The sequence below is a fragment of the Semicossyphus pulcher genome, unplaced genomic scaffold (genome assembly GCF_022749685.1).
Source record: "Semicossyphus pulcher isolate SPU_LCO1_2020_fin unplaced genomic scaffold, fSemPul1.0.p SCAF_7, whole genome shotgun sequence".
Taxonomy (NCBI): domain Eukaryota; kingdom Metazoa; phylum Chordata; class Actinopteri; order Labriformes; family Labridae; genus Semicossyphus; species Semicossyphus pulcher.
Window position 1 is genome coordinate 22,519,178 of NW_027211748.1, and position 27,773 is coordinate 22,546,950.

Below are 27,773 nucleotides of genomic sequence, written 5' to 3' on the forward strand. Positions count from 1 at the left end.
GTGTGAGTATTATTAGAATTCAGTAGGAAATTTGAAAGTATCCAGCAGAGAGAAAAAAGGCTATGGCCCAATTAGTGAGTTACATCCTCTTAATCACATCTTAAAGATGCCTCTGTGGACCTTTAGGCCACATCATCATCTGTGCAAATGAGAAATATTTCAGGTACTCCTTTAACTTTAAAGCTAACATTTGAAGTGAGTTAGTCGTCTTCTGGGTTTACAATCTGGAACATAGCACAACGCAGAATGCAAGAATCAGTGATTGAATGGCTGTAGGTCTTTTAAGTCTGCATCATTGCAATTTATCTGTACTCAAAGGAGAGTCTGCCAGGATGAAAAGGACAAAGACACATGACAAGAAAAAGTCATCTCAGGAGTTTACGCCAGATTTTATTGGTACATAGGGTTAAAGAGATAATCTAACTCTGACATCCCAACATCTTGTAAGTCTGGAGGATGAGGCCTTCTGCTCCTGGATCCTTCTGCTCCTGCATGATCAAAGCCTCCAGCAGCTCAGACTGGACTTCCCTGTTAAGAAAATGTTAACAACTTCAGTTGTACCATCCTCTGTTTAACCAAAACATTAAACACTTTATTAGAAATCAGCTGCAGTGACCGACCTAAGCTGTGTTGGGGGTCTTTGAGTCCGACGGATCCACGATGATCAGGGGACCCAACACAGAATTGTAGCTAAAGCCACGGGATTCTGACGGGGGAACAGAAAAAAGAAAAGTCATGAGGAAAGGACCCAACCATAGAAAAACAGCCTGTAGAAGTATGTAGAAAAGAGATACCCGATTGGACTCCTCTTTTGGAGCGGGACATGCAGGTTGAATCGCAGCAGCTACAGATGGAGCTCTGAGAGGGGTCGTCCAGCAGCTCCCATCTACGACAGAACAACCAGAGGTTATTTAATCTGCACAGTGTTGATGAAGCAACATCACTGATTTAAAAGGGAGCAATGAAAAGTTTCATTACAATTCATAACGTTCATGTAAAAATGCTGCTTATGCCAGTGAAGTTAACATTTTTCCTATTCTGATAGTGTTTTAAAGTTAAACAGGTTATGTTGACTTTAATCTTTTAAGTTTATGAAGGGAAATCTTGTGTACACAAATTGAATTTTTACACCACCACATTTATCCATGCAAGTTGTATTTATTTATAATTAAATCCTCTTCTTCACATTCTGATACTGAAGGAATTTTTTTTTTTTCTGTGGGTCATGTATGTGTGCTTAAAGAAAAAAAACTGGGGGCAAAAAGTCGATGCTGCGCTTTTATTTTGAGGACATGGGTTCCCCATGACGTGCGTGCAGTAGTGTAGTTTAGTCACACTCCATGTGTCCACTGATTGGGTAATCCCAGCTACAGTTATAGACTTGAAGCTTGATAAGCCCGACAGTAGTTGCACTCATAATGCACTAGTTTATTTCTGTTGAAGAAATTGAAAGGATTATTTTTATTTTGCTCGACTATTATACTGTTGTGTTTTGAGATGCTGACACTGATGTTTCTTCTGTCTGAGCATTTCATTTAATACATTTGAGTGGCTGAAAATGTTCAGATATTTGGGTTGTGATTGGTCATTAAGTAGGAGGTGGTGGGTCCTGAGGCGAGACCAGTTGAGCGCCACTGCTCTACCATTTAACAAATCACGAGTGGTGATCAAGAAATACAACCTACTGTAAAAACCTCAGCGGTCAATCTGACATTGTGTGCAAGGCCTGAAACCAAACACATGATAAATTCATTCAGCTTTAGAGGTGTATGAAGCCTCACTCTCGTAGCTTAAACTTCATACTTGGTATACATAGTAAAGCAAACATTTGAAAAACATCCAAGCGTTCCATGATTACCTCATGTTTTGCTGCACATAATGGCACGTTTTCTTGCTTTCATCAAGAACTTGAGGATCCCACGCCACCAGTTTACAGTGAATATACACCTGAGGAGCACATAAGCTTTATCACAGTGTGTTGTGAAACAAGTATCTTAGAGCAACGAGCATGTCCCCTCTCACCTCCTCTCCGGGACCGAACTTAAAGGACTGCAGGTACAGGATGACGGCAGACGAGTGATATCGAGGGAGGAACACAGAGTTTCCCGTCATGCTCTCCATGAGACACCTGAAGACATTTAAATCTGACATGAGCAACAAAGACCTTTATTCTGGAAGAATCGATGGAAAGACTTAAGTGTCTAATCATACCCCTTATTGGTGATGATGGGGTGAACCTGGCTGCCGGGCTGCAGCTCTGGTGTAGTGCTGGCCACACATTCCTCCATCAGCAGCAGCAAGGGTTGATGGGACTTCTGCTCCACTGCTGCCCATATTGGCATGAAGGAGCCCAGCGGGATGACGTTTGTCTTTGCTATACCTGTTAACTGCTCTGTTGGTGGAAAGTTAAAGGCTTGAAATATGTCTTCGAGTATCCTTGTGTTGTGTTTGGTGGTGTGAGAACTCACCATTGAGGAGCGCCATGTGGAAGACCAGCCCGCCTCGACCCTCAGAGACACCTGATCCAGGGTTCAGGAAAGGGGGAACCCACCCCTCAGGTCTGAAATATAAAACCAAATGTTTCCCCAGCTCATATTTTTTGCATTAACTGATAAACTGATACTTTACCTTTTAAAAGCACACTCGATGGGATACACAAAGGCTGCAGGTTTTGACCTAGGCTGCGGCCTGTAAGTCAGTTCATTTTGAAAGAGCAGACGCTTTCCTTTCATCTGTAGAAAGACAGGTGGTAAGACACTAGAAGAGACTGAAAGGTGGCAAAGTTAAATATAGGAAATAGATTACCCGTTTTTTAAATTTGCAGTCAACAAACTTATAGTTGAACTGAGCTTCGCTCTCCCCACTGGGCAGGGGGTTCAGCTGAGACGGCATGCAGTTTCCCAGGAAGAGACGAGCTGCATCTGGCACCAACTCCGCACTGATCCTCCATGTGATACTTACTGAGTCTTTTGCACAGACTACATTGATCTCTGCAAAAGAGAAAACTTTTATACCATTTTCTGCTCTTAAAAAAACAGATGAGGTGGAAACATTTCCACATGCAAAGAATACCTGCATTAGCAACAGTTGTTGCAAAAGCAGCCACGATTATCACAACTAAGTACAGATGAGTCACCATGACTGAACGATCCAGATCACACTGGATCTGACACAATTTGTAGACCTGCTGCCAAATTAGCTGAATGACCAACATGTGTGTAAGAGGAGGGCCACGTTCAGCCCCATTGAACTGATAGGGTGTTAGGGTGGGTGTTTCCTGTTTCCGAAGTGAAAGGTAAGAAGTATGTTTTGTCAAGCACTGTGCAGATACATTTTTTTGTAATAATACATAATACTTTATAGTGCTTTTCCAGAGTTAAAAGAGACAATCACATATGTAGATTTCAAAAAAACACAAAACTGCACAATACAAGCATGCAGTTTAAAACAGTATAAAAAATATGTTAAATAAAACAAGCAAAAGTAGGATAACACAATAACGTTAAAATATGCACACCTCTAATAAAACTAGCTGTCAGCTAAAAAGGTAAGTTGTAGAAATGTGTCTTAAGAGAGGATTTAAAAGCAGAAACATTGTCTGCGGATCGAATACAAAGAGGAAGACATTTTACAGAAGTGTTCCAGAGCTGAGGGGCCATTACAGACAAAGCTTGTTCACCTTTTGACTCCAACCTCGACTCTGGTATGGTTAGGAGGCCTAATGCGGCTTATCGGAAAGGCCTTCTATTGGCAGTAATGTGTTAAAAGCTCACTTATATATTCTGATGCCTGGCCATGTAAAGCCTTGTATGTGATAAATACAATTTTTAAATGAATCCTAAAAGGTATTGGTAACGAGTGCAGTGCAGCTAATACTGGGGTGATGTGAGAGTTGTGCTTTTATTTTATTTTTCTTAACTGTACTTTATGCATCTACTTATTTATATTTCAGAGATAATTATGAATGCTGTTACTCAACTGCATTATTTTGACAAGTTATTACTTTACAAATTTAAAAATCACCTTTTTAAAAGATCCAATAAGATCCTTATTATCGTTCGTTCAGAAAATTAGCTATATTTTGATCGGCTAACATTAAAATGCTAACATGTCTCTGCATCATGACAATAATAATATCACTCTGAATTTACTGTTATTATACGGATACTAATTTTTATTCTGAATTTAGATTTCTTAATATTCCTGTCTATATGAAAGCTGCTGTGAGTTTGAAATCGCTGATTTGTTATTTATCGGAGCGGAACCTTTTTTCTGTGCGGTAAAACACCGTCAAAGTCCGTCCGGAGCGTTTAGCGTAGTACACAGGAAGTAAATTCAAGTCAGAAAGCTAAGCAGGTTGTAGTTCGCTAGTATATGATCTTGTTTTGGTCGGTGTACAGTGATTCTTTTTTAAAATCGTAGTATACTCTTTATTCAACATGCTGATCAAAGTTAAGGTAAGTCCATTTATTTATCTACGGCCCAGACTTCTCCGCCGGCTCCTGGCTGCTGCTGTTGTTTGCTAGCCCGCTAACATCACTGTCCCAGTCCGCTAATTTATTTCTGGGCCGAGGGGCAGTGACTCATTACATTCTTACTTATATAAATCCTATTTGGTGGTGAAACTGTTTAAACCCCTGCCTGCTCAATATTAAGTGAAGCTACAAACTAGCTATTAGCATGCTGCTCTTTGGGTGGCTAGTATGTAGCTATGTTATTTGATAGCAGGTTCACCAACACCTTAACAAACAAAACCAGAGAGGCTACAGGATAGAGTACATGATGGGTTAGAGCACTAGCCTTTCATTTCTGATATTCATTTGCTGCAATGTGCAGTCGATTAATCTAATAGTTGTTTACAGAAAAATAATGTTATGTATACTTTTGTAAATTAAATGTATACTTAAGTTTTGTACGACAAAAAAAGACCTTTGAACACGTCAATTTGGGTAATGAAACCCAATTTCTATTTCTATTTTATGTTGCCTTATAGAATATCAATCAGTCCTGAAAAGTAGAGCCTGACCGATATATCGGTCCGCCAATTTTTATCGGCCAATATTAGCATATCGCAGATATATTGGCATTGGTGAATATATCCACCAATATGCTCTGATATGAAAGGTTTATAATCTTGAAGATTTTCATTTAAATAAATATCTGTTAAGTCACTATCTACCCCTGAATGAGGTAACACAAAGGGCCTATGGCTTTTGCATTTTGCAGTATATAGTATTTTTATGGACTGGGTGTCTGTGGCGACATACTCCGAAAAAATTACAAGCAACGCCCAGTTAGTGACGCGTTTTCCATCACCCAGCAGTGGTTGGTCTGCCAGAGAGGGTAGGCGGAGCTAAGCGGCTGCTTTTCCGCTCTCTGCAAGTGTTGCGAGTAAACAGTAATCTACTATGGCTGAACAAACAAAGAAAAGATCGATGAATACAGATACAACTTCAAAAATAAGTGAAAATCCAAAGAAAAAGAAACAAATTTGATGTTCAGCTGAAGGCAAACAGTCTGAAAAGGAAAGAGACCGTCAGCCAGGAAAATCAAGAGTTAGCCTACAACCGGAGCCAACCGTGGACGGTTATGTGGGACGTATGCACCCGTTATTTCTTTTTATCGCCATTAGGTGCCGCCAAAGAGACTGAAACTTAGAACTCTGAGATTATGTCTTTAATATATGAATTTCTGCAGAATATAACCATATTAAGTTACCTGGACAAGTGGGTAGTGACATTTTGTCTATTAACAAGCAGAGGGTTATATGTACTTTTCAAGAAATGTAACAGCCACATCACTCATGGCTACAACTATAAACCAGCACAAAAATGACAATTACCAACATATGCAGAACATATGATCCGAACAGACACATTACAAACACGCACAAAAGTTATTATTTGCATTTTGGAACATAAAAGCAAACTTAGCAAACTACTCAGTCAGCACTAGGCAGCAGGCATGATGGGAAATGAGGACTGTCCCTAACGCTGCCAGAGAGTGCATGTCTTGTTTTTTGTGTTTTTTTATATCGGCCGACATATCGATATTGGAATTTTTTTACCTCTAAATATCAGCATCGGCCCCAAAAATCCAGTATCGGTCGGGCTCTACTCAAAAGAGTCATTAGTGTAGCTGTAGCCCTTACAGTAATACATATCTAACTATTCCTGCTAAAATAGACAAATAAAATGTGTTGCCTTATTAAAAACATTTGCAGTGGTTATATAGCTAATTTCCTAGGTCACATATATTGGTGTAACACATGTATACCTCTATGACAGGGGATTGGTCTTTTCTTCTTTAAATATAACACGGTGTTAATGAAAATGACCAGGTGCCGACATGTATGTGTTTACAGCTTATGTTGATGGGATCATGTTGACATTGTGTTTCAGACTCTCACTGGAAAGGAAATAGAGATTGACATTGAGCCCACAGACAAGGTGAAATATATTTAATTTTTAAGATGAAACAGATAAACTAACTTGTATTCTGTTGACTCTGAAGGCGCTGTCATTATTTCTAAAGTGTTGTTTATTTACAAATGAAGGTGGAGCGAATTAAAGAAAGGGTGGAGGAGAAGGAAGGGATCCCGCCGCAGCAACAGAGACTGATCTACAGTGGAAAACAGATGTGAGTTCCTCCATCATGGGCTTGATATGTAGTAGCTGCAGGGTACTTCCTCTGCAGGTCTTCTCTAAACCCTCTCTTGCTTACCCCTTGCGTTCTTTCACTCTTAGGAACGATGAGAAGACAGCTGCAGACTACAAGATCCAGGGAGGCTCGGTGCTCCATCTCGTGTTGGCGCTAAGAGGCGGCTCCACGCTCCACAGGCCCCGCACACACCTCTCCTCCTTGTCCTGAGTGGCTGTAGCGATGGGGCCAGCTGAGTGCCAACGCTTTAGGTGTCTGTCACAGTCTAACCATGTTACAGCACAGAGATCTGAAATCCCACGCTCCCGGCCGACGCAAACACGAAAATCAACCAACAGCAGCAACAAGAAAGAAAAAAAAGGACGTTCTGATTCCTATTTAGATGTTTTTTTTGTAAAACCCACATTGGCTTTCTGAGTTCGACCAGTTGATGCAGGCACCCATGCAGTACAAAAGACAGTTTGAGAACACTGTGGTCTTTTTTGCTTGTGAATAAATGCTGAAGTTGATTGAAGCGTCGTCCTCTGACACATCACAGAAAACACAGCACAGACACCAAAAATGTCACCACTGAGGATTCTGAAAACTGATTTTTATTAGAAAATGACATGAAACTGAAGATTTAAAGACAGTTTACACACCTGACAGAGTATTCCTCCTGGTCCTTTTTTTTTGTTTGTTTTTTTTACAGTCAAGTTAATGTAGTGATCTGAAATAGTCTGGAATAGATTGCACTGAAGTCCGTGTGGAGCACCATTGCAGACATATCCAGTATCTAGAGCTGACACGCACGTCTTACAGCCCATTTCTTTGTCCTTCTGCAATAAAAGGTTGTATTAAAGATCCTCCGGACTCTTCGAATTGTGCTCATATACTTAACAGGTAAAATATACATCTTATAGACAACATGTCCATTTTTCTTGTCTTAACTTGACAGTCTTCATAAAATAAAACAACTCCGAAGCCTCTGTAAACAGAAGGCAAGGGGAGACTGGTCATTGGGAGTGATAAAAACATGTTTCTATGACGACACCACTTACATTAAAACCATTTCTTTGTTTTCAAAAGTAAATATAAATCCTTTTTTTACATGAGAAAACCTGCAGTTCTTGAGGGAGATGAAAGGCACAGGGGAATAATTAGGAGGTGAATATTTGGAGGAGCTATTCAGCTGAATGAGACATGAAAAACAGGGGTAACAGAAGACAAGTGAACGCAACACACAAGGTTGTGTTTAAAAATCCTACGTCCTTAAAGGGCCAGTTTGCCAATTTTCAACCTCAGTCCTATCATGCTCTTATGGGGAGCTAATACCATAATGGTAGAGAAAAAAAATGCAGTTTCGCTCTATGTCTTTGGAGGATGTTATCCGCGTCTCCAATGGGCCCTGGAAAACCGGCTTGCTAAACTGCACTTTCTCAGTCTAGGACGCTGTCTCCGATGTCATGTCTCATTCAAAATCGTTGAAATGTAGACTGCAGACCTGAAGATTTTTTTAGACAATCCACCGGTATATTCTCATCGTGTTTCGGATTCTGTACCACTCTGAGGTATTGCCTGCAGTGAAGCAGTAGTATTTCACTCTAGCATTCCTTTCAGAGGGAGGGGCGCAATGCATGCTGGGTGTTATAGGAATGTAGAATGGGTGAAACCACGAGCCGTTCTCCACAGCTATGGCGCCAATTTCAAACATTATTGCTCCTTCTGTTTCCTTTTAAAATCAGGTGTACTGGATTAGAGCATTTTTAATAATAGTAGTGGGTCATTACTGAGTGTTAAGCTACCTTTCAACAAAGAGGAGATGGTAAAGGCAAATATTTCAGAAAAGAAAACGCTTTGGATGGAGAGAAATTGATCTAGTGGCTCGTTCTGAGTGACGGGAGCCGAAACTAATATTTATGGAGGGAAAGATCTCAAACAATCGGATGTTAAAAACAAACCCTGGGTGGTTTCTCCTGACAGCTGTCACTGCAAAAAATCCCAGATATTATTTTAGTATTTCCATCTTATACCAGGTCTGCCACGTATCAAACAGCGCCATTAGTCTCATTTACCCCTGGACTCACGAGGAGCAGGAAACAATGCGAGTTCATGTGCGAGGCTGTGACGATGTCCTGAAGAAGAAAAGTGTCCTTTAACCGTTAAAACAACAACAAAAATCAGGTATTTCAGAAAGAAACAGCAGCTTGGACTCCGGTCTGTGGTATGGTCGAGGGAGTCACGGCAGAACAAAACCTTTCCATCAGTGATTCCGATGATTCCTGCCAACTCATCCACAGACCGTCATCATAGTCCAATCAGACCGAGCGGCGGCTGTCAGTGTCCGGCAGCATTGAGTCCGGGAAAGGTGTCGATCTGAACTGTGTCCTGAAAGGCCGAGCCTTGTTTGGTGTAAGATACGCGGATCCTCATCTTCAGGTTCACCTGGAGGGGGAGAAAGGATTCAGTCAGTGTGATGCAGCTAGATTGGAGTAACAAAAGAACATTTCGACCTGACACTTGGCACACTCTCGGAAATGTTGTGCTGTTCTTGCAGGTTTGTGGGTGTTATGTGAGAATGAGGAGTGTGTGAAAGTGTGAAGAGTCATCCTAATATTGTGTTAGCACTGTCTTTTAATTTAAGAGGGGTATTAGAGTTGTTCTAATTCCATTACCCATGCAGAAAAGGCCTAAAATCCTGTATCGGGTATCGGCGAGTACGCCAGTCAATTCACCAATCCAATACCATAATTTATTAATCTCGCAACAAATGGACTTGTTTCTTCCTCTCCTGTTATTGACACCTATGCAGCAATAATGTAAAGCATACCTGCCACTAGAAACTACAGCTTTAGAGCGGTAAAGCAGTGCACTGTTTGCTCAAAGTGTTACGTTGGTTAAGCTATCAAAATGTCAGCAATCAGTGTTTTCCAATCAAAGATTTAAAGGATGTTTCTTTTAGAGTTACAACAATTAAAAGCAGCTAAAACACTAAATAAAGTACAGTACAGTTTTATGTTGAAAAGAACAGGGTATCAGGAGAGGCCTCGAGCTGAGCGGCTGCAAACACTAGCTCTGTTTCTTAGTCTCAGTGTTTTTAGATTAGGGTTCCTTTAATCTCCATTTACAGATTCTACATAAACATTTAGAATCTGTAGGCAGGAACAATGTAATCCGCCATAATGATATCCAGGCTCCTATTAGCGTCATCTGAATTAGCTTCTTTTAATCTCTATAAACAGACATCTTCCTTCATTTAACTGAGGCAGGTCAGACAGCAATGAGAGCATTCACATTACAGGATTCCTTGTATACCCTTCAGCTGTGAAATTATAATATTTATATTTATTAACAACCCTAGTATCTGAGAGGTGCTCTGTATCTGCCAATACGTTTTAATTATGTATCTGAATTGGTATCAGGAAGGAAGATATGGTATAGTAACAACTGCAGTCAAACCCACCTTGTTTGGATTGTTAAGGGCGACCGTCTGTGTCACCTTAGCTGCACCTCGTGCAGGAAGAAAGTCTCCACTGGGGGCCTTCATGTGTAACTGGACACTCTGCAGGAGATCAAGCGGAACTTTTAAGTTTGAACACCAAAACATTTGCATGTTGTTCAGCTCTATTTACTGCACTGAGACCACTAAGAACATTATAGGCTCCACAACCAGCCACACAGACTGGTCAAATGCAGAAAGACTACATGAGTAACAACGTATCTATGTTTGTGATACAGCACTGAAAATGTGAAAAAGATGTGTATTCTGTCACAAGCTGCTGATTTTTTAGACGACTTCTGCAGACAGAAATCTACAGGCACAGAAAGTTTCTTGCCAGTGATTTATCTGTACATGGTAAACAGGATGAACATGGTGCACTGAGACAAACCTTGGGTACGGCAGCCTGCAGGGTGAAGCTGCTGATGTCTGAGTCGGTGGAGTTGGAGGCTGTTAGTGTGACTGTCAGGCCAGAGTCTGACTGTTTCTCACAACTGAGTGTCAGAGTCACACCATCTTTGTCATAAACCTGCACCGTGGGAGCTGAAGAAAACAGAGCGAGTTTAAAAAATAACAAAAATATCAACATGAGAGAATCAAGGAATTTATTTGATGGCCTGATTCTGAGCAGGGAGAACGATTTATGTCCCTCTACTTCTCATGTGTCATGTCTAATATCTATACCACTCTCTTCTGTCTTTCATTCTCCTTTCAGTCTAAACTAGCGAGTGTGCTTGCGAGGGTCAGACCTGGTGCGACTGCAGGTGCAGGCTCTAACCCTCCCAGTAGATCCAGGAGGTCTCCTCCAGCAGAGCTGCCTGTGTTGATTGACAGGCCTGGTGCTGTACCGCCCACTGCTGGGCTGGGCTGCAGAGTCTCCTCAGAGCCTCCCAGCAGGTCCAACAGATCACACACCTGAGGGAAATCACAGAGAAGAAAAAATCTCAACATTAAAGGAGCATTTTGCCCGTGGAAAAAGCCAGTCAGTCAGTCAGTCAAAGCTGGTGCTCTCTGTAACCGAACACCCAGCGTGCATTGCGCCCCTCCCACTGAAAGGAACGGCCCAGAGAGAGACGCTGGAGTGAAATACTACTGTTTCACTGCAGGCTACATTTCAAACCTGACGATTTTGAACGAGACATGACATCGGAGGCAGGCGTTCTAGATTGAGGAAGTGTAACTTAGTAAGCTCCCTGTCCTCCAACAGATGATGTGTAGTCTGCAGGAGGTTTTCAAGGGCTCATTGGAGAAGCGGATAGCGTCCTCCAAAGGCACAGATCCAAATTGCATTTTTTCCTACCATATTGGCATTAGCTCCCTATAATAGCATGATAGGACTGAGGTTGACAATCAGCGAACTGGCCCTTTAAGAGAACACTTTGTTTGCTCTGCATGTGTGAAAATGATTTGAATGCAATGTGATCGGCAACTGAACGAACTTCATGAGTAAAGAACTTCTGTTTCATCGATGTTGAACAGCTCAAAGCATGACCTGATGCTGCTTTAAAAGTTATCCTGAAAATCAACATGTGACTAACTTAACGAGGTCAGACACTGAGAGATGGGACTAAAAGGTCATCAGTCCAGTCTTGACTATGTTTGTGTAATATCACATGCCTCTGTTTCAGTGTAATGTACCTGGTTAGCAGGTTGCAGGGGCAGCAGGGGCTCTCCCTGCTTGACTTTGGCTGGCTGGATTTCTTTGATGGCTTCCCCCATTGACTCTCCGTTCATGTGACCCGGGGAGTTCTTCTCAATCACAGGCATCCTCTCCAGCACCGCCGCTCTGCAGAGAGAGAGAGGGCGTCTCAGATAAAAACACTTTCATCACAACTTTTAATGTTGTAAGGAATTAGACGGGCTGTTACGTACCTCATGTGGTCATATTTCTTGAACAGAGCATTGTATTCAACCGCCCTCTGCTGGAGCTCCACATCTATACAGCTGCCGTAGATGCTGACGATGCTTCTGATCCGACTGACAGGAGAGTGGAGGGGAAGAAAAAAAGCAGCACTTAGAGAACTACGGAGAGAGATACTCAAAATGAACCAGCAGACTTTTCTTAACATCCCCTTATAATCTAGACCCTTTAAATTCTTGTCAAATTAACTGTCTTAAGATTAAAATAGGGACCAGAAAAGTCACAACATCTATCAAATTCTGTAAAGGACAAGAAGTGCTGTGCCAACACTCATAGCACACTTTATATGTGACATATTTGCAGCAAATCTTTGCCACAGAAACACTTGAAAAAGGGTTTAATAAAAACATGCAGCTGCCTGAGACTTCTTATTATATCAAATGCCAATTGTTGTTTCGTGTTATCAGCCTCTTTTAACCTGAGACTGAGGCATTTAGCGATAACCAAATGATATGATGTACCATGAACTGATAACCCTTTCCCACCAAAATCAGCTTGTTGACGCAGGTTTTTCAGACTAGGGAAGACCCGCCGATTGTCTCTTTTCCCATTGCCAGGGAAGTACACGCCTGTTGGTCTTTTTTCTGCTGCGTCACGTCACAAACGAGCCCAGGCAGGGCTAGTAATCAGTGAAGATGTTACGGTGGTTAGGTCTTTATTGTATCTATTACTCATTCAGGAACAATGTTCGAGCGCTGCTCGGACGGAGACGGGCAGAATTTATAGCTGTGATGACAAGGAGTCGAAGAAGTTACAGACAGGGCATAGCATCACGCCAGAAAGGGGGCGGAGATTAGCGTGTCAACACGGGTTTTGTGTTCCCATCAATACCGATCGGAGCCGAGGCGATAATAACCCGGGTCTACTGCAGAGTCATTTGACCCGGGTCTGAATGCCGATTGTAACCTTTTCCATTAAAGCAAAAAAGCCGGGTGTTGGTGGGTTTTTTGACCAGTGGGAAAGCGGCTTTACTGGCTGTGTTCGACCATTTGATTCTGTATTGCATATTTGTATTCCCATCAAGTTGTTTAACAAGTATACAAATTTAATAAATTAGTCTGACTCATTGCAGCTTTGAATTAGCCAAAAAAACGTAATCTTTACTTATTTCTTCTTAAATGATTACAAAATACTAAATTCCTAAGACTGTATTCAAGTGTGTTAGAGACCAGAAGGGCTTTTTATACTTGACACATTAGCATTAAATCTTTGCCACAGACGTTTGAAAAGATTGACACATGAAAGCTGCCTGAGACTCCAGTCTTTTTTCTTTGGCCCTTTCAACTTTTGAATTCAGCATTTAGCCTTCACCAAAATGCGCTATCGCTCGAGCACTCAAATGCTGTTTGGTGGTGCTTGTAGTGACAAAGAAACCATTAACTCTAGTCCTTTCTGGCCATTGCAAAACTGCATTGTACACTTCTGTTCCCTTTGTGTGAAAAATAAATATATGAAATAAATAAGTCTGCCTCTTTGTCACTTTAAATTGATCACAGTAGCTTGTTACTGTTTGTTTTAACTGTAGCCAGTCTGTGTTTGCTGTGAGGGACAGAAGCGTCTCTTACTCCACGTTATCAGTGATGCGTGTGCTCAGCTTCATGGTGGCGGTGAGAGCGAAGCCTCTGGTGGCCGGGGACGACATGTGGGACTGGAGGACCGTTTCCAAGGCGTCCAGGACGTCGTCCTCGGTGACCTGATCGAGAGAAAAACATGGTCAGAAAGCTGCAATCATGCTGAAACTGGGGATACAAAACAGCAAATGTTAGCTTCCAGTATTAATCCAGCTGACGGTCCATCACATTTACTGGACGAAAAAGACCAGACCCTAAATGTATGAGGAGAGGATTAAGAATATATTTGGTCTGTCAGTATTAGGCTTTCAGACTGGGTTAATTCCCAGAGACTGAAAACATATTTTAATCTGCTTTAAACAAATTTAAAACGATAAATGAGAGACAGCTTTGCTACCATCATATGTACAGTTTGAACTTCCCACCTTAGGGAGCCAGACTTTCTATTTTTATGTTTTTATTTACTAGATTTATTCAGAAGAAGGGCTGGTTTGCATCACTGAATAAATAATCCTTAATTTAATGTCCTATTCTGTTGTTCTATTCTGCTGGTGCTCGGTGTACCTGAACCGGCTCAGTCTCCTGACACTCTCCTCTCAGCAGCAGGTCTCCGTACTCTCCTATACACCAGCATGCCACCTGCACCAGGGATTGCTGCACACACAAAGATTACAATCACACAACTGCATACACACAATTACACTCACTGTCAAACATAATCACAGAGTAATAGAGTCGAGTACATAGAATACTTTCTGTTCTTCTTCTTAGATTCAGTCTGAAACATCAGAGCTCTTTTTTCCCCACAATTCACCCGAGGTTAATGTGGTGGATGATGGGAAACTGCAGCACACTGCAGATGAGTACACGGCTGCTGTTCATCCGACTCGGTTCCAAAAATAAACCTGGTTGCATCAGCCGGTTTCAAACTGAAAGCCTCGCTATTCCCACTGCCGCTGAACCACAGCAGCTCAGTCTGACACAGAAACGTCTGTGTCAGGCTGAAGGAAATGAACATCGCTGAATGAAGGAAAACGTTTGAACATGTCGAGTTTTGCACATTATTATGACCTTAAATTGAAAGCTACATTATTTTCTCTCGGATAAATACATAAAAACATAAATTAATATCATTTGTTTCCAAACAATCTGGTTAATTTAATGAAATTCAGCTAAATGAAGATGGTTTATAATTAGGAGAATCCCTTGTATTCTATTTTTACTGTGAAATATTTTAAATATTTTTGCTTTGATCTCAAACTGATCGCAGCATCAGTTTGTCTGTTTATTACAATACTTGCCTGTAAAGACAGAAGACAATAACAGGTATTTTTGTTGATCTTAGCTGGCTTTAAAAACCAGCTCCAGTCATGTTTTAAGACATATAAAATGCTCTGCTTGGAATATTAAATTGTGTTTTTTCTGCAAAATACGTTTAATTACCTTGTCGAAATCCTCCTGAGGCATCTCCTCCTTCTCCTTCATTTAAAATTCCCCAATCTGCATAGTCCCCGCCCACTATGCACATTACCAACTGCTCCCTCCGTCGTGAAAATAAAACACATCTCTGCCATTGTTTAGTGGCAACTTGTTGAAACTTAGCTCGCTTGCAATGTAGTAATTAGTAGTAGTAACGCTAACGTTAGTAGTCAGTAGAGTTTGCATAAATTACGATGACGGTTACAGCTGCCTCGGACATCATCAAAGTGGTTGCCAAAGGTTACACATAATGATATGCATAGCGTCATCCCGTTCATTAACAGGATTGGCTCCTTAGGTTTGTGACGTCTCAAACCTGCCAATCTGAAAACGTGTTGTTCAGCCTGTCCTTGGTACACTGCAGTTTAAAAGCAGACAGGCCCAGCCATGGAGATGACTGCTGATGTTGTCCCTGATATGTCTTGTAGCACACGAAGAACACCACATGGAGATGTTGACAAGGTTAAACACTTGAGTTTCACTAGAGGGGGTCTTTAAAATCTATGAAGGGTTGAAGGCAAAGACATGTGAGAGTTGCTTTGAATATCAGCTCCACTTTAGATTCTGTAGGTCTCCCAGAACGCCTGAATGTGTGTGCCACACAACAGCCTGCTTAATCAGCCATAAAAACTAAATTTTTGTGAGGATTCTGTTGATTGACGTTCCTTTCAACTTTTAAGTGCCTTTAAAAGCTTTTCCTCTTTGAAGTGTTATATTGTACAAGGTTATGTGAGGTCAGGTGTAACTTGTTTCCTGTGTTTTTGACTTTGACTTTAAATATTCTTCCTATGTTTCACAGAATGCGTGCTCTGACCAAGAAGCCAATCTGCTCTAACCTTCAGAGCACTTCTTTAAGAACAGGAAACACTCAGACACACACACACCTGAGAGATGTCAGAGAGCAGCGCTCGGTACAGCTTGTGGACGGTGTAACAGTGCAGCTCCGAGGCGTTGGTGATGAGCTGGATCAAGTTGGGCACTGTCTCATCTCTGACGTCGCCCCCTGCCTGGCGGAGTGGAGATCAGAGTCGAACATGAGCACACACACACTCACACACACTCGCACCAAACTCCATTAGCTACACAGCTGGTTAAGTATTTGGGTCGCCCTACATTTCCTCACAGACACAATGAGCTCACTTGGGGGACGTTTCCATCACAGGTCATATAGATTAAACTTACAGATTTGGATTCAGCTTTAATTAAACACATTCCCATCTTTGGAGAGCAGTGCAAAGATTAGCGTAAGCATTGGTCTTTCATTTATTCCCTAACTGACTAGGAGCACAAAATGAAAGTAAAGATGCAACAGTGAAAAGCAGAAGTTCAGGATAAATGGCTTCTTCACAGCCCGGGACTGCATGTATGAAAGCGTGTGCAGAAGAGCATTACATGTTTTTAGTCAAATCTTTGTTTATAAATACACATTTAGTACACAGCCTTCATACATGTGGCCCCTGGTTTACACGCATATTTGCACCTGGTATTAACATGCATCCTGGGTGAGCAGATCACATGACGTACAGCTGTGAATGCACCAAAGGGCTCATTAAGATGCTCAGATCACTCAGACCTGGGTTGAATATGGCCGATGTTCTTTCAGAAGTGTGTGTGTGTGAGTGTGTCCCGGCCCTGTTAAAGGACCTCCTACTCTCTATATCAAGGGCAGCGATGATGTTGTCATTCTTGCCCTCTGCTTTGTCTATTATTTCTGATGTCATTCCAAGAATGTGCAAAAGGCAGGTTGTGCATTACAGTGAGTAGTGCAGCAAATATATTATGATATGGGTCGATGCCCAGCAGGGACGAGGGAGGCGGGCGAGACAGCGCCTGGATAAAGATGTGACACATGAGCAGATCACAGTTTACAATGAGGATACAACCTTATTATTAACTTGGATCTACCTGCCTGTTTGTGACTGTTTACAGAGACTGCAGGAAGTTCTGACATTACACCAACACTTCCAGATTCTGTTGCTCTCTCTCTCTCGCGCTCGAGTCTCTCTCTTTTTATCTTTTTTTTTTTACCTAATAAGGATGTTGTCGGCTTTGTGTTTATTTGCATACAGAGCGAGGAAGTGACATCCGATCAGAAGTGGTCACTGGAGACTAGGGCTGTCAACGAATATTAAAAATTCAAATATATAACCGCATTGTAGTAAAAAATGAATATTTGATTATTAAAATTAATATTCGATGTGAAAAAAAATTAGCACTACCACGGCTGTCTCGCCAGCTCTCGCGTGTTCTCGTATATCCTTGTGCGCCATCTCTTGGTTACCGATCATCTTTGAATGCATCACAACGTCATGCCAATACAACAACCTTGTGGTAATGATGGCCGATAATTCAAATCCCAGCCTGGCCGGAGAGAGAGAGAGCTCCTCCTGCCCGGCATCACATATATATAGGTATGTTGATTTTGTTTCAAGACATGTTTTTAAATATATATACCTGTCACAGCAGAGCTCGCTCGGCACGCTGAATGTCTGTTCTACCTCTGATTATTTTATTTGTTTATTTTGCAAAGTGTAGGAAGCCGATGTCGATCTTTTAAAAGGCATCTTCATGTTTAAACAAATAAATCTCTGCATGTAACGTTGTCTCTCGTTGAATCAGTTTGCCTTCTTGTGGACATATTGCGCAAAAATAGATATGCAAGTAGTTCCAACCTGTGTGTTTTTTTTAGAGGGAATAATCAAGAGTCATTTTTGGACAATTTTGACAGCACTACTGGAGAAATCTTCAGTGTCAGGTGTGAACTGACATCTGTCCACCTGTGATTTGATCACTCAGGACGCATGTTACTACCAGGTGTAAACAGGCTCTGTGGCAGAGTGCAGCAGGGTGAGCGGCTCAGTGTGTATTTACCGTGGTGAGGACATGCAGGATGGTGTCAATGTGCCAGCGCTGGGAGGGCGCATACCTGACAGAGACAGAGACACACGCGCTCAGTGGTGCTTAAGGGGGAGTCTCACACACACACACATACACCTTTGTTCTCTCACGACACACACACAATCAGAAAGACAAAAAGCATCAAGTGGGAGAGTGATATTCAGTAGATACAGAGAAGGCTATTCTTCATCACTTAAAGAGACAGCAGTGCTGCTGATCGTGGAGACAGACACAGAGTGAGACATGTAGACACATTTAAGCACAGAGACTTTTTGTTACAGCCGTAACACTTAAACAGCTGCATCACATTGATGCCCACATTATCTAAACTCAGAAAAACAGAGCATTTAAAATTGTAGTCAAGTGCACATGAACGTATGTGTGTTTGTATGCATAGATATATAATCACGTATGTGTCCGCAGCGTCCCCCTCACCTCTCTGCAGCGTTGAATATGCCGCTGGCAGCCTGAGACCTGAGCTCGGGGGGGCAGGAGGAGAGGAAGAGGAGCAGCTCCTTCATCATGGAGCGGATGTTGGAGGCTGACACCAGCGCCAAGGAGAGATCCAACGCACGGCTGGAGAGATGGCCAGAGAGGATTAATGTCGGTTATTCAATATGTATTCAATTCAGTGGGTGCAGAAAATAAATATTTAATCCTTCCTCATCCAGACTTTCATTAAAGTGCTTTTGGAGACGAAGTGCCCGACCACGTCAACAAAATCCAGCTTGCTGAAGAGCCCTTTACAATACAAGGACCAATAGATGCTCTCAGGAGGCTGTTTTATTACTGATTTAGCTGCTGGCCGAGACCTTGGGGGTCAATCCACCCACAAGGATCAGCTATGTATCGCAAAACAGAAGGAATCCTAATGTACAATGTTTAACATAAGTTGACGTAAAACGCAGAGTGACAGTTTCAGAATCAGAATCAGAAATACTTTATTTATCCCGGGGGGAAATCTGGACAGGTTTTGAGGTACTAGCTGATGTATATTAATGTCAGGGTGTTTGCAGAGAGCACTTGTTGCGATGCCAATACCTCCATTGTTTCATTTGTAAACAGCATCAACTTTGCCACCATGGTCGTTGGCAGCATGGTTGCAAATGCCTGAAAGTACCTCTAACAGTTAAGTAAATTGTGTGACGTCCTGCTCTCTCTGCCTGTTATCAGTTTGGTTGACTTCCTGGTTCAGGAGCCAATGGGCAGAGCATCAGGAAACTGCCTGGACCTGAGTGAATCGGTCCTCTGCTTATTTAAGTGGCTTCTACCAGTAGGTTTGGTTGTTTCTGTGTTTTGTTTACATTCAACACTCATCCATACACTGTGGTCATGACTGACCTGTTTACCTTACATAATTATGATTATTTCATCTTTAGTTTTACAATAAATTAATATGATTTAAACAGTATTTCATGTGTGATTCCCTTCTTTGTCACTGACTTTGAGCCGGTGTGTGACAACTGGTATCAAAGTTTGTTTATTCATACTTATCATAACCAGTTTGATATAAGTTTGACGATCTGGTCTGGACATGAATCAACAAAACTATTAATCATGACATTCTGCTTAACATTTCAAAAGCTATAATGTATGGTTCTTTTTGGCTGTGTGATGAGGATGTAGATGGTATCCACCTGTAGGGTGGGATCATTAGTGGGATTGGAGGTAGTCAGTTGCACCCTGAACACTGATTTTGTTTGGAGGCAGATGCAGTGGTGACCAGTTAGGGTGCTTTTACACCTGAAAGTCCGGTTCGTTTGGACAGGTGAGAACACGCATTCAAACTCTGGTGTGTACCAAACCACTGGACCATGGTTCAGCTTGAAAAGATGGGACTTGGTCCGTTTCCAAATGAACCACAGCTCTGTTCGATTCAGGTGTGAACATAAACAGACCTAAAGTAGGACCTAATACAGGAAGCAAACCAAACACTGTGCATTGTGGGTTGTTAACGGGTGCTGACACTTGCAGAGACAGACACACAGAAACTAGAGAATGGAAGTGATCAATCTGTGGAACAATGTCGGTTAAAGTAAAAAAACTCAGACAACAAAACATAAAAGTCCATCTTCCTCTCTCTTCTTGTTCTCTCTCTTTGTTTACTTCGGGGAGTTTTCCCACCTGGAAATTCTGACCAATCAGAGAGCAGCTTCCCTGCGCATCAAAACTTTTCCTCTGCTGGTAAAAGCTGCCGTGTGAACACAAACCAGGCAAAATGCAACACTGTTACAATTTGGTCTTTGATTCTGTTTAAACAAACAGACTTTAGGTGTGAAATCACCCCTAGTGTCCGAAAGCACACAGGCTGTACACAGGATGTTTATACTGTATATGGTAGGTTCTGGAGAGAGCATCCGTTAATATACCAATCATAAAAAAAGGGAATGACACACTTTGAGAAAGGTCTAAAAATTGTTTGATTTCCATTTCAAAATTGTGTCAGCAAACCCAAAACACCCTCGGGAGAGACATTTTAATCGATGACCTCGTGGTGTGACGTCTGAACTGAACATGTGTGAAAGATGAGCTCTGCCCAGAGAGAGGAGCACAGATGAAAGTTACCGTTTGACAGACGCGTCCTGGTCCTTCAGGCAGTCCACTATGGTCCCCCGGTGACGCTGCACTGCATTGTGGTCCGTCCCAACAATCTTCTGCAGAGAGATCATGGCAATGTACCTGGAAAGCCATACAGGACAGATGTCATGTTTTAAGCTACTTCTGCGTTATTAGACAAAGTCTGTGTAATGTAGCAGAACATATTCAACAAATAAGCTGTTGTTCCCTATAAATAACAACGTCTACTCGTTGGATAGGAATCCAGATTAATTGACAGCGCTGTACAAACTTTCCTTTCCCAACTTGGCATGATAAATAATTAATCTTTTCACTTCATGAACTGATCAAATATTTATGCGAGCACGGGGGAGATGTTATCAAGCCGTGCAGGTCTCACAGGAGTGAACCAGTCCTATTACTGTCACTCAGCCACAGACAGGTTCAGGGGCTCGGCAGGTAGAACCAGACATGCCTGCCCGACCACACAGCCCCTGTGGAGACAAACCCCCAAAAAAAGTACCACAACAAAACCCCAAGGAAGCTGCCCAAGGCCTCCACGCTGCCTGATGAGGAATGACACAGCCCTAAATGAAGACATCAGCATCATAAGTCTGACAGGGAGCTTCTGGTGTGGCTCGAGGGGAACGGCTCCAGGGGAAGGTGATTAGTGAGCTCAGACTGATAACAGCCTGTGGGGAGGTTTCTCTCTCTGGCTGCAGCGAGTTTGCCATTGGCCTTGTGAAATGGAAAAGGTAAAATGACCCGGAGAGATAAGAGAGGGAGGAGGGGAGAGAAAACGGAAGGAGAAGCAGGAATGTGAGGCAGAAGGGAGGTAAAAAAGAAACTAAAGCAGCAACTAACCGGATGTTTCTGTCGTTGTTCAGGAGGAATCTTCCCAGGATGTTCACAGCCAGCACCTGAGGCACAAGTCAAGAAGAGCATGTGTGCTTTTATTAATTAATGAATTCTGTGTCATGATTTTGTTATAATCACTGGGATTAAACACAGAGAGAAGTGCTGCTGGTGTCTCACCCTGAGGCCGCTCTCTGACTTGATGTCTAACACGGTGAGGACGGTCTCATACAGCACAGCGTTGCCAACAGTCTTCGTGCTGTCAGTGTTGGTCGCCACCTGCACGACACGACAAGTCAAACACACGTCAGTACAAAGACATACATGTATTAATGTGTAACAATTAGTAAAAGATCTGAGACATGTTTTAAAAAAGACACAAGTGATTCAAACTTTGTAACTTCCTCTTTTTTAACACACAGTTTGGGGTTTTTCTCTCCAGAATAAAACAGGAAGTAACACCTTCTACATGTTCTCAGTTTGTTTGAAATAAGAAAAAAACTGGGGTTATTATGACAACAATCTCTGCTATAATCTGATGACGATAAATGCCTCTGGGAATGACGGTTTACTCTCGGTATTTCCAGTGTAGCCAGCGTTTAGCGATAAGGAATTCCACCCAAGACTTCCCTTTCCGCGCGCTGCATTGTGTTCAGTCTGCTGATACTTTAGAAGCAACCGTGTGTTCACATTAAAAGTGAAGCGAAATTCACCCCTCCAGATATATCAGCAAAATAAACACGGCCATTTCACAGAGGCTGTTTCAATACTACAGAAAAGACATTTATAAGCAAATAATGTTACAGATCTGGATAATTTCTACATTTTGACTACCAGGAAATTTTACCTGAGCTAGTAGGTCGTTCATGGCGTCACTGGCTGCCTCGTTGTGGCGACCGAGAATCCTCAGCAACCTCAAGATGCGTACCTGAGGATGGAGGCCGCAGAGAGTGAACAGATGGCCACAAGTTATTTTGGTACACTGAATCAGCAACAACAGGAGGTAGGACAAGAGGATGAGTATGAGTGTTAATGAGAAAAGAAGAAAGAAAGTCAAATCATGAAAAATGTGTTACAATGCTACCTCGTCTCTAATCATTTAAGACCGAATCAGAGCCACACAGAAAGAAGAAGCCACGGATGTATCTCATTGTAAAGCACCACTCGAGTGCTCAAAGGTTCATGCTGAGATGAAATCAGTCAGATTGTTGACGCAAAAAAACAGCATGATGTATAACAGCACATTAGATGTTTCTAATGTTTCTTTATATATTCTTCATATAGACTGTATAAAAAGATGGACGACATGACAGCTCCCTAAAAGTGAAGCCAAACCCTCTCTATCGCCCCCTGCTGACTGGCTGCAGTATAGGTCATAAAGCCCGCCTCCTCCATGTTAACAGATGGGACATGAGTCAAACTATAAAATCAAAATACACGTCAAATACATTTTTCTCAAACATGGTTTCTGTCATTATAGTTAGTTCTTATCATGCTCATTTATGTCCAAGTGTTCATTTTTCTGACAAGTTTAGTTTTAATTAGTTATTTGATGCTGTAAAAATAATGATTGACAGATACGGCTCCTGCAGCCGATCTGTTCAGGATTAGCAGAGTAGAGGATGATCAGTGAGAGGAGACGTAACTAAAACAATCCCTACAGTCATTAAAGTTTCCATATCTATGAACGTCTGTTTCAGACCAACACAAGAAGCTGTTCTGCTGTTAAACACGCTGACGTGCGGGATCTTTGCTTTGTTGTTTCCAGTAAGTGTGCTCAACCCACCGATCGCTACTGCGCAACTCTGGCTCCAAAAATGTCACCAGCGCAAGATGGCAGTGCTCGTCACGGGGGGATGGCTTCAAATTGTACAATGAGAGTAGATGGAGACGTCGTCCATCTTTGTATACAGTCATTGATCTACAGTGAATGTAATGGGTTGCAAACAGCCAGTAAAGCATTCATTCAACTTAATGTTTCAATAAATCAACTACCAGAGTGCTAAATGACTCTACATCTTTATGTTTCCATAAAAACAGGCAGCTAGGGAGGATTTTTTTTATGGATAGTGCAGCCTACAGTGCTGAATGTGAGAACATTAAAAAACAAAGTGACGACCCATAACTGCTAGCTGCTAGGTCCTGCCACATGGCTGTAGATGTGAAAACTCAAGTAAGCCTTTTATTGGACACAAAATAAGTATAGGCCCCCCGTTGCAGAATGAGACATCAACATTGTGTTCCAGGAAATACATACAAAACAATAATTTGTGATTGTTTGGTCTCATAGTAGTATATCGATAACAATTAAGGTAAGACATTGCTGCAAAAAAAACAATGCCATGGTGTGTGAGTGTTGAGTGTAGCCGCAGCAGAGTCCAGACTGACCTGTAGGAAGGGGTCGCTGATTCCCGCAACGTCGTGCTCTGGAGAATAACCCGAAATGACCAGACCCTTCATGATCTGAACCAGATCTGGCACTGTCTGAGAAAACACACAGCACAAACACAACATGACTGAGAGGTGGAGACAGAGGGTGTAGAAAAACAGAACTGTGTGTGTGTTTGTCCCTCCTGCACCTTTCTGAAACGCTCCAGCGTCTCTGGATTTCGCTCACACAGCTCAGTGATGAGCACCACAGCCCCATGTAACACACCTGCATGTAAACAAAACCATGAGGAATGTTTTAAAATGGGGACAAACACAGCAACATGAACATAATTGGTTACTAAAGTAAGACATTAAAGGTGGATCAGCTGACCGTGGTTCTTCTCAGAGAGGAGGGCTCGAGCTGCCGGGGCGAACAGCTCCCCCAGATCGTTGACTTTTCTCACAATGTGAACAGCACACAGAGCGGCCTGGAAGAACAGACATCAACACAAACACATCATCACTACATCAACAGGTGAGAGAAGGATCCTGCTAGGTATACAGCTGAAATCTGTGTACAATATTTGTTTTAATCACAGCACAAACAGGCTCATAACTTATGCTACTGTACATCACATTGCGGAGGTTAGAGTTGACGACTGCACGCATGGACCATACATGAAAAAATGAACTCTAGTTGCAAGCAGGATTTAATAAATCATACTACCTTCTAAATCTGCAACATGTTATTGTGTTTAGATTGATTGCAGTGGCAGAATCATTAACTTATTTAACAACCCTTTGAGTCCCCACCTTCTTCTTTATGTAGGAGTTGGATGCTCGGAGCAGCCGGTCGATCTCTGGCGCCAGATCTCTGCACATCTCAGCTGAGCCCATACAGGCCAGCGTGCACAGAGCCAGAGACTGCACATACTGGTTACTGTGAGAGAGGTCACTGGAAAACACACACAGAGAGATGCACCTAAATGATATCGTAGTTCTGTTTGTAATGGGTTTAATAATGAATTATAAACACAGGTTTGTATTTGTGTAATCATAGCTGTTATACAGTTTTAGCTACTACATTCTTTGACTATATACACTTGTAGCAGGCGCTTTAAATAAGAAGCTATTTTTGTTTGCATACACGTTAACAAAAACTTGACTTGGTCTCCTTATAATTACAACTCTATTATAACGTATTATAGGCCATTTATTTATAGTGTTTTAGTGGCGTTTGATTCATTCATTCTCAGGACGGACAGTCAAAGAAAGGATCAAAATCAATGCTGCAGAACGAGATGCCTTTGTTCTTAATCCAGACATCCCTCTTCTTTGTCAAAATCTTTGGACATCATTACCCACAATGCAACCCCTGACAGTTAAAGTTGTAATCTCAAAGATCTCAATTTCGTTCTCTTTGGCGGCACCTATGGCGATAAACAGTAATTGCGGGAGCACACTTCCCAGATATCCAGACAGTGTCGCATGTTTGACGTCCACGGTTGGCTCCGGTTGTAACTCTTGATTTTCCTCGCTGACCGTTGCTTTCCTTTTTAGACTGTTTGCCTTCATCTGAGCGTCGAATTTGTTTCTCTTTCTTTGGATTTTCACTTATTTTTGAAGTTGTATCTGTAGTCATCCATCTTTTCTTTGTTTGTTCAGCCATAGTAGATTACTGTTTACTCACAACACTTGCAGAGACCGGAAAAGCAGCCGCTTAGCTCCGCCTACCCTCTCTGGCAGACCAACCACTGCTGGATGACGGAAAATGCGTCACTAACTGGGCGCCGCTTGTGATTTTTTCCGCTAATGTTGCCACAGACAGCCAGTCTGTAATACTGCAAATGCAAAGGCTTTCATCAGTGGGCCACAGGCTCAATCACCATTGTGTTACTTCATTGGGCGATAGGTAGTCGCTTAACGGGCATTTATTTACATTAAAATCTTTGAGATTATCACTTTAAGTTGGAGTTTGGTTGTTTTTAGCTACTAGCGACCAATGTGGCCTTGCTCCAAGCTGCTCCCTGCTCTCTAACGCAACTCCATTTTTACATCTGTAGTCTTCATCCTAGGCTATTCCAATTTGAAGCAAAGACTTTACTCAGCTCCCTCTGGAGCCACTAAAAGCTTGATTCAACTTTTTTCACTTATGCAGCTATACCCCAAAGACCTAACAGACTTCCATTAGTCAAACTTTAAAAGGCACAGAAATTCTATATATGAAGGTTAAACAAAGTGTTACTAATTCTGTTTTAATGGCTTTGCAGATTTCAGGTTAAAGTGCCTGTGCTTACTTCTTAATGGAGTTGGTGATGAGCAAACTAGCGTCCTGCTTCTCATCCAGCAGCATCATGGCTCCCAGATATCCCACACGCTTCTCACTGTAGCGAGGGCTGGCTATCATCCGGACACACTCCATCTAAAAGGGAAGAACAACAACTCTTTTAAAAGTGAAGCCACTTGAAACACTGACATGATGCCCAGGGGAAATTTCCGCCTCCAAGTGGAGGTCGGGCATGGGTCTAGAGCAGCAGCCCCGGAGCTGGGCGGGATTCGTTGTCCCAGTTTTTTGACATGGGTTAGCAATGCTGCAGACTCTACTTGAGGGGATCAACCACGACTCATAGTGTTGCACTGACAGAGCACTCTCAACTCAAGCGAAACCCATGACAGGCATTAGCAAAATCCCCTCACCTGACCGAAGTGAGCAGGGTAGCCCAACATGTGCACATAGAGCAGCTTGGCCAGGTTGTGCGATCGTCCCCCGTTGTCAGATTGTCTGAACTGAGCCCGGATGGCTGCACACTCCCTCTGGATGACACCCCGCTCCTCACACTGAGTCCTGGCTGACCTGATGGCCCGGATCATCTCCTGCAGGGGGACTGATGGAGACATGGCTGTGTGTGTGTGTGTGTGTGTGTGTGTGTGTGTGTGTGTGTGTGTGTGTTGGTGGGTAGATTTATAGGGGAGATGTATGTGTTGGTATGTGTGCAAAATATAACATTAAAAGAGAACAAACCACTTCAGTGAGCAGAGTTGAACTGTGTTTGATTTCACTTCCTGTATCTCAAAAGCCTCCCAGTGTATTGACAAAGCTATTACTACTCTATAATACAGCTATAGAAGAGATGTGCTGTCAGTAAAATACACCTCTATAGTTGGTATATTTCAATAGCAGTTGAAACAACTTAAAATACCCCTCATGTCTTGTAGACTGACCTCTGTTTCTAGTGACAGATTGCTGCTGCTGCGTCTTTCATATCTTGTGCTGCTTTAATAGAAAGTTACTGTTAATTATCGGCGTCTATTATACTTATTGATTATGTAAAAATGCATTTCAGTCAATGAGCTCCCTAACATGTTAGCTCAACATTCCCACATTCAATAGTACAGGTTAAAGAAATGAGTCAGGGGCTAGCCAGCTGACCGAGCAGAGCTAACCTTGCAGATGCTGTCAAGCCTTCTCAGTGAGAGACTGTCGAGCTAAAGAGCTAGCTGAGTTAGCATTACAGTCTGTTTATGTTAACGGTTTACACTACAAAATAACAACGTACCTTTACACTGTAAAGTGAGTCCCCAGTATTTAAAAAGTAAACCGGTTCAGCCGAACCCCCTCCAATACTCGGCAGCAGACAGTTGGCTGGAAACCCAAATACTGTGAATCCATGTAGTGTCAAAAGAGACGTTAATAATCGCGCAGGATCCGGTCACAACTTTCAAAATAAAACTAAAATATTATGTTGCGTCTTCTTAGAAAGATATGACCTTTTAAAAGACGTTTTAACATGTTACGGCAAGAAAAGCAAAGGGGCGATAAGTTACGGTTACATTTTATTGAGGTATTCTAATCCATTGAGGGTATTGCAGTATTTCATCATTGATTTCTTGAACACTTATTGGAAAATATAAATAACGATACAAATTGAAGCTGTAGTATTGTTTTCTAGTTCATTTAATTGTTCAACCATATTTCATGATGTCA

At 42.1% G+C, this 27,773-nt stretch overlaps 3 protein-coding genes across 3 annotated transcripts; 1 reads left to right on the forward strand and 2 right to left on the reverse strand.

Annotated features, from left to right (window-relative positions):
* Window positions 1-620: 620 nt before the first annotated feature.
* On the reverse strand, window positions 621-3,139 carry LOC138611590 (zona pellucida sperm-binding protein 3-like). Its single transcript, XM_069684769.1, has 9 exons — window positions 3,073-3,139; window positions 2,806-2,990; window positions 2,629-2,732; window positions 2,469-2,560; window positions 2,212-2,392; window positions 2,023-2,128; window positions 1,859-1,947; window positions 795-886; window positions 621-706 (listed from the first exon to the last, which is right to left on the reverse strand). The coding sequence occupies exons 1-9, from the start codon at window positions 3,137-3,139 to the stop codon at window positions 621-623; spliced, it is 1,002 nt and encodes a 333-aa protein (XP_069540870.1).
* Window positions 3,140-4,309: 1,170 nt separating this feature from the next.
* nedd8l (NEDD8 ubiquitin like modifier, like) lies at window positions 4,310-7,169 on the forward strand. The gene is made up of 4 exons (XM_069684328.1): window positions 4,310-4,457; window positions 6,402-6,449; window positions 6,557-6,639; window positions 6,747-7,169. The coding sequence occupies exons 1-4, from the start codon at window positions 4,440-4,442 to the stop codon at window positions 6,868-6,870; spliced, it is 273 nt and encodes a 90-aa protein (XP_069540429.1). The 5' UTR covers window positions 4,310-4,439; the 3' UTR covers window positions 6,871-7,169.
* Window positions 7,170-7,245: 76 nt separating this feature from the next.
* ap1g2 (adaptor related protein complex 1 subunit gamma 2) lies at window positions 7,246-27,453 on the reverse strand. The gene is made up of 22 exons (XM_069684327.1): window positions 27,346-27,453; window positions 26,486-26,688; window positions 26,086-26,210; window positions 24,602-24,743; window positions 24,180-24,276; window positions 23,998-24,074; window positions 23,807-23,902; window positions 22,266-22,346; window positions 21,599-21,697; window positions 21,428-21,483; window positions 20,573-20,686; window positions 18,443-18,583; window positions 17,981-18,035; window positions 15,994-16,116; window positions 14,195-14,284; window positions 13,625-13,752; window positions 12,011-12,115; window positions 11,777-11,924; window positions 10,888-11,053; window positions 10,530-10,681; window positions 10,103-10,201; window positions 7,246-9,084 (listed from the first exon to the last, which is right to left on the reverse strand). The coding sequence occupies exons 2-22, from the start codon at window positions 26,684-26,686 to the stop codon at window positions 8,977-8,979; spliced, it is 2,403 nt and encodes an 800-aa protein (XP_069540428.1). The 5' UTR covers window positions 26,687-26,688; window positions 27,346-27,453; the 3' UTR covers window positions 7,246-8,976.
* Between the last annotated feature and the right edge of the window lie 320 nt (window positions 27,454-27,773).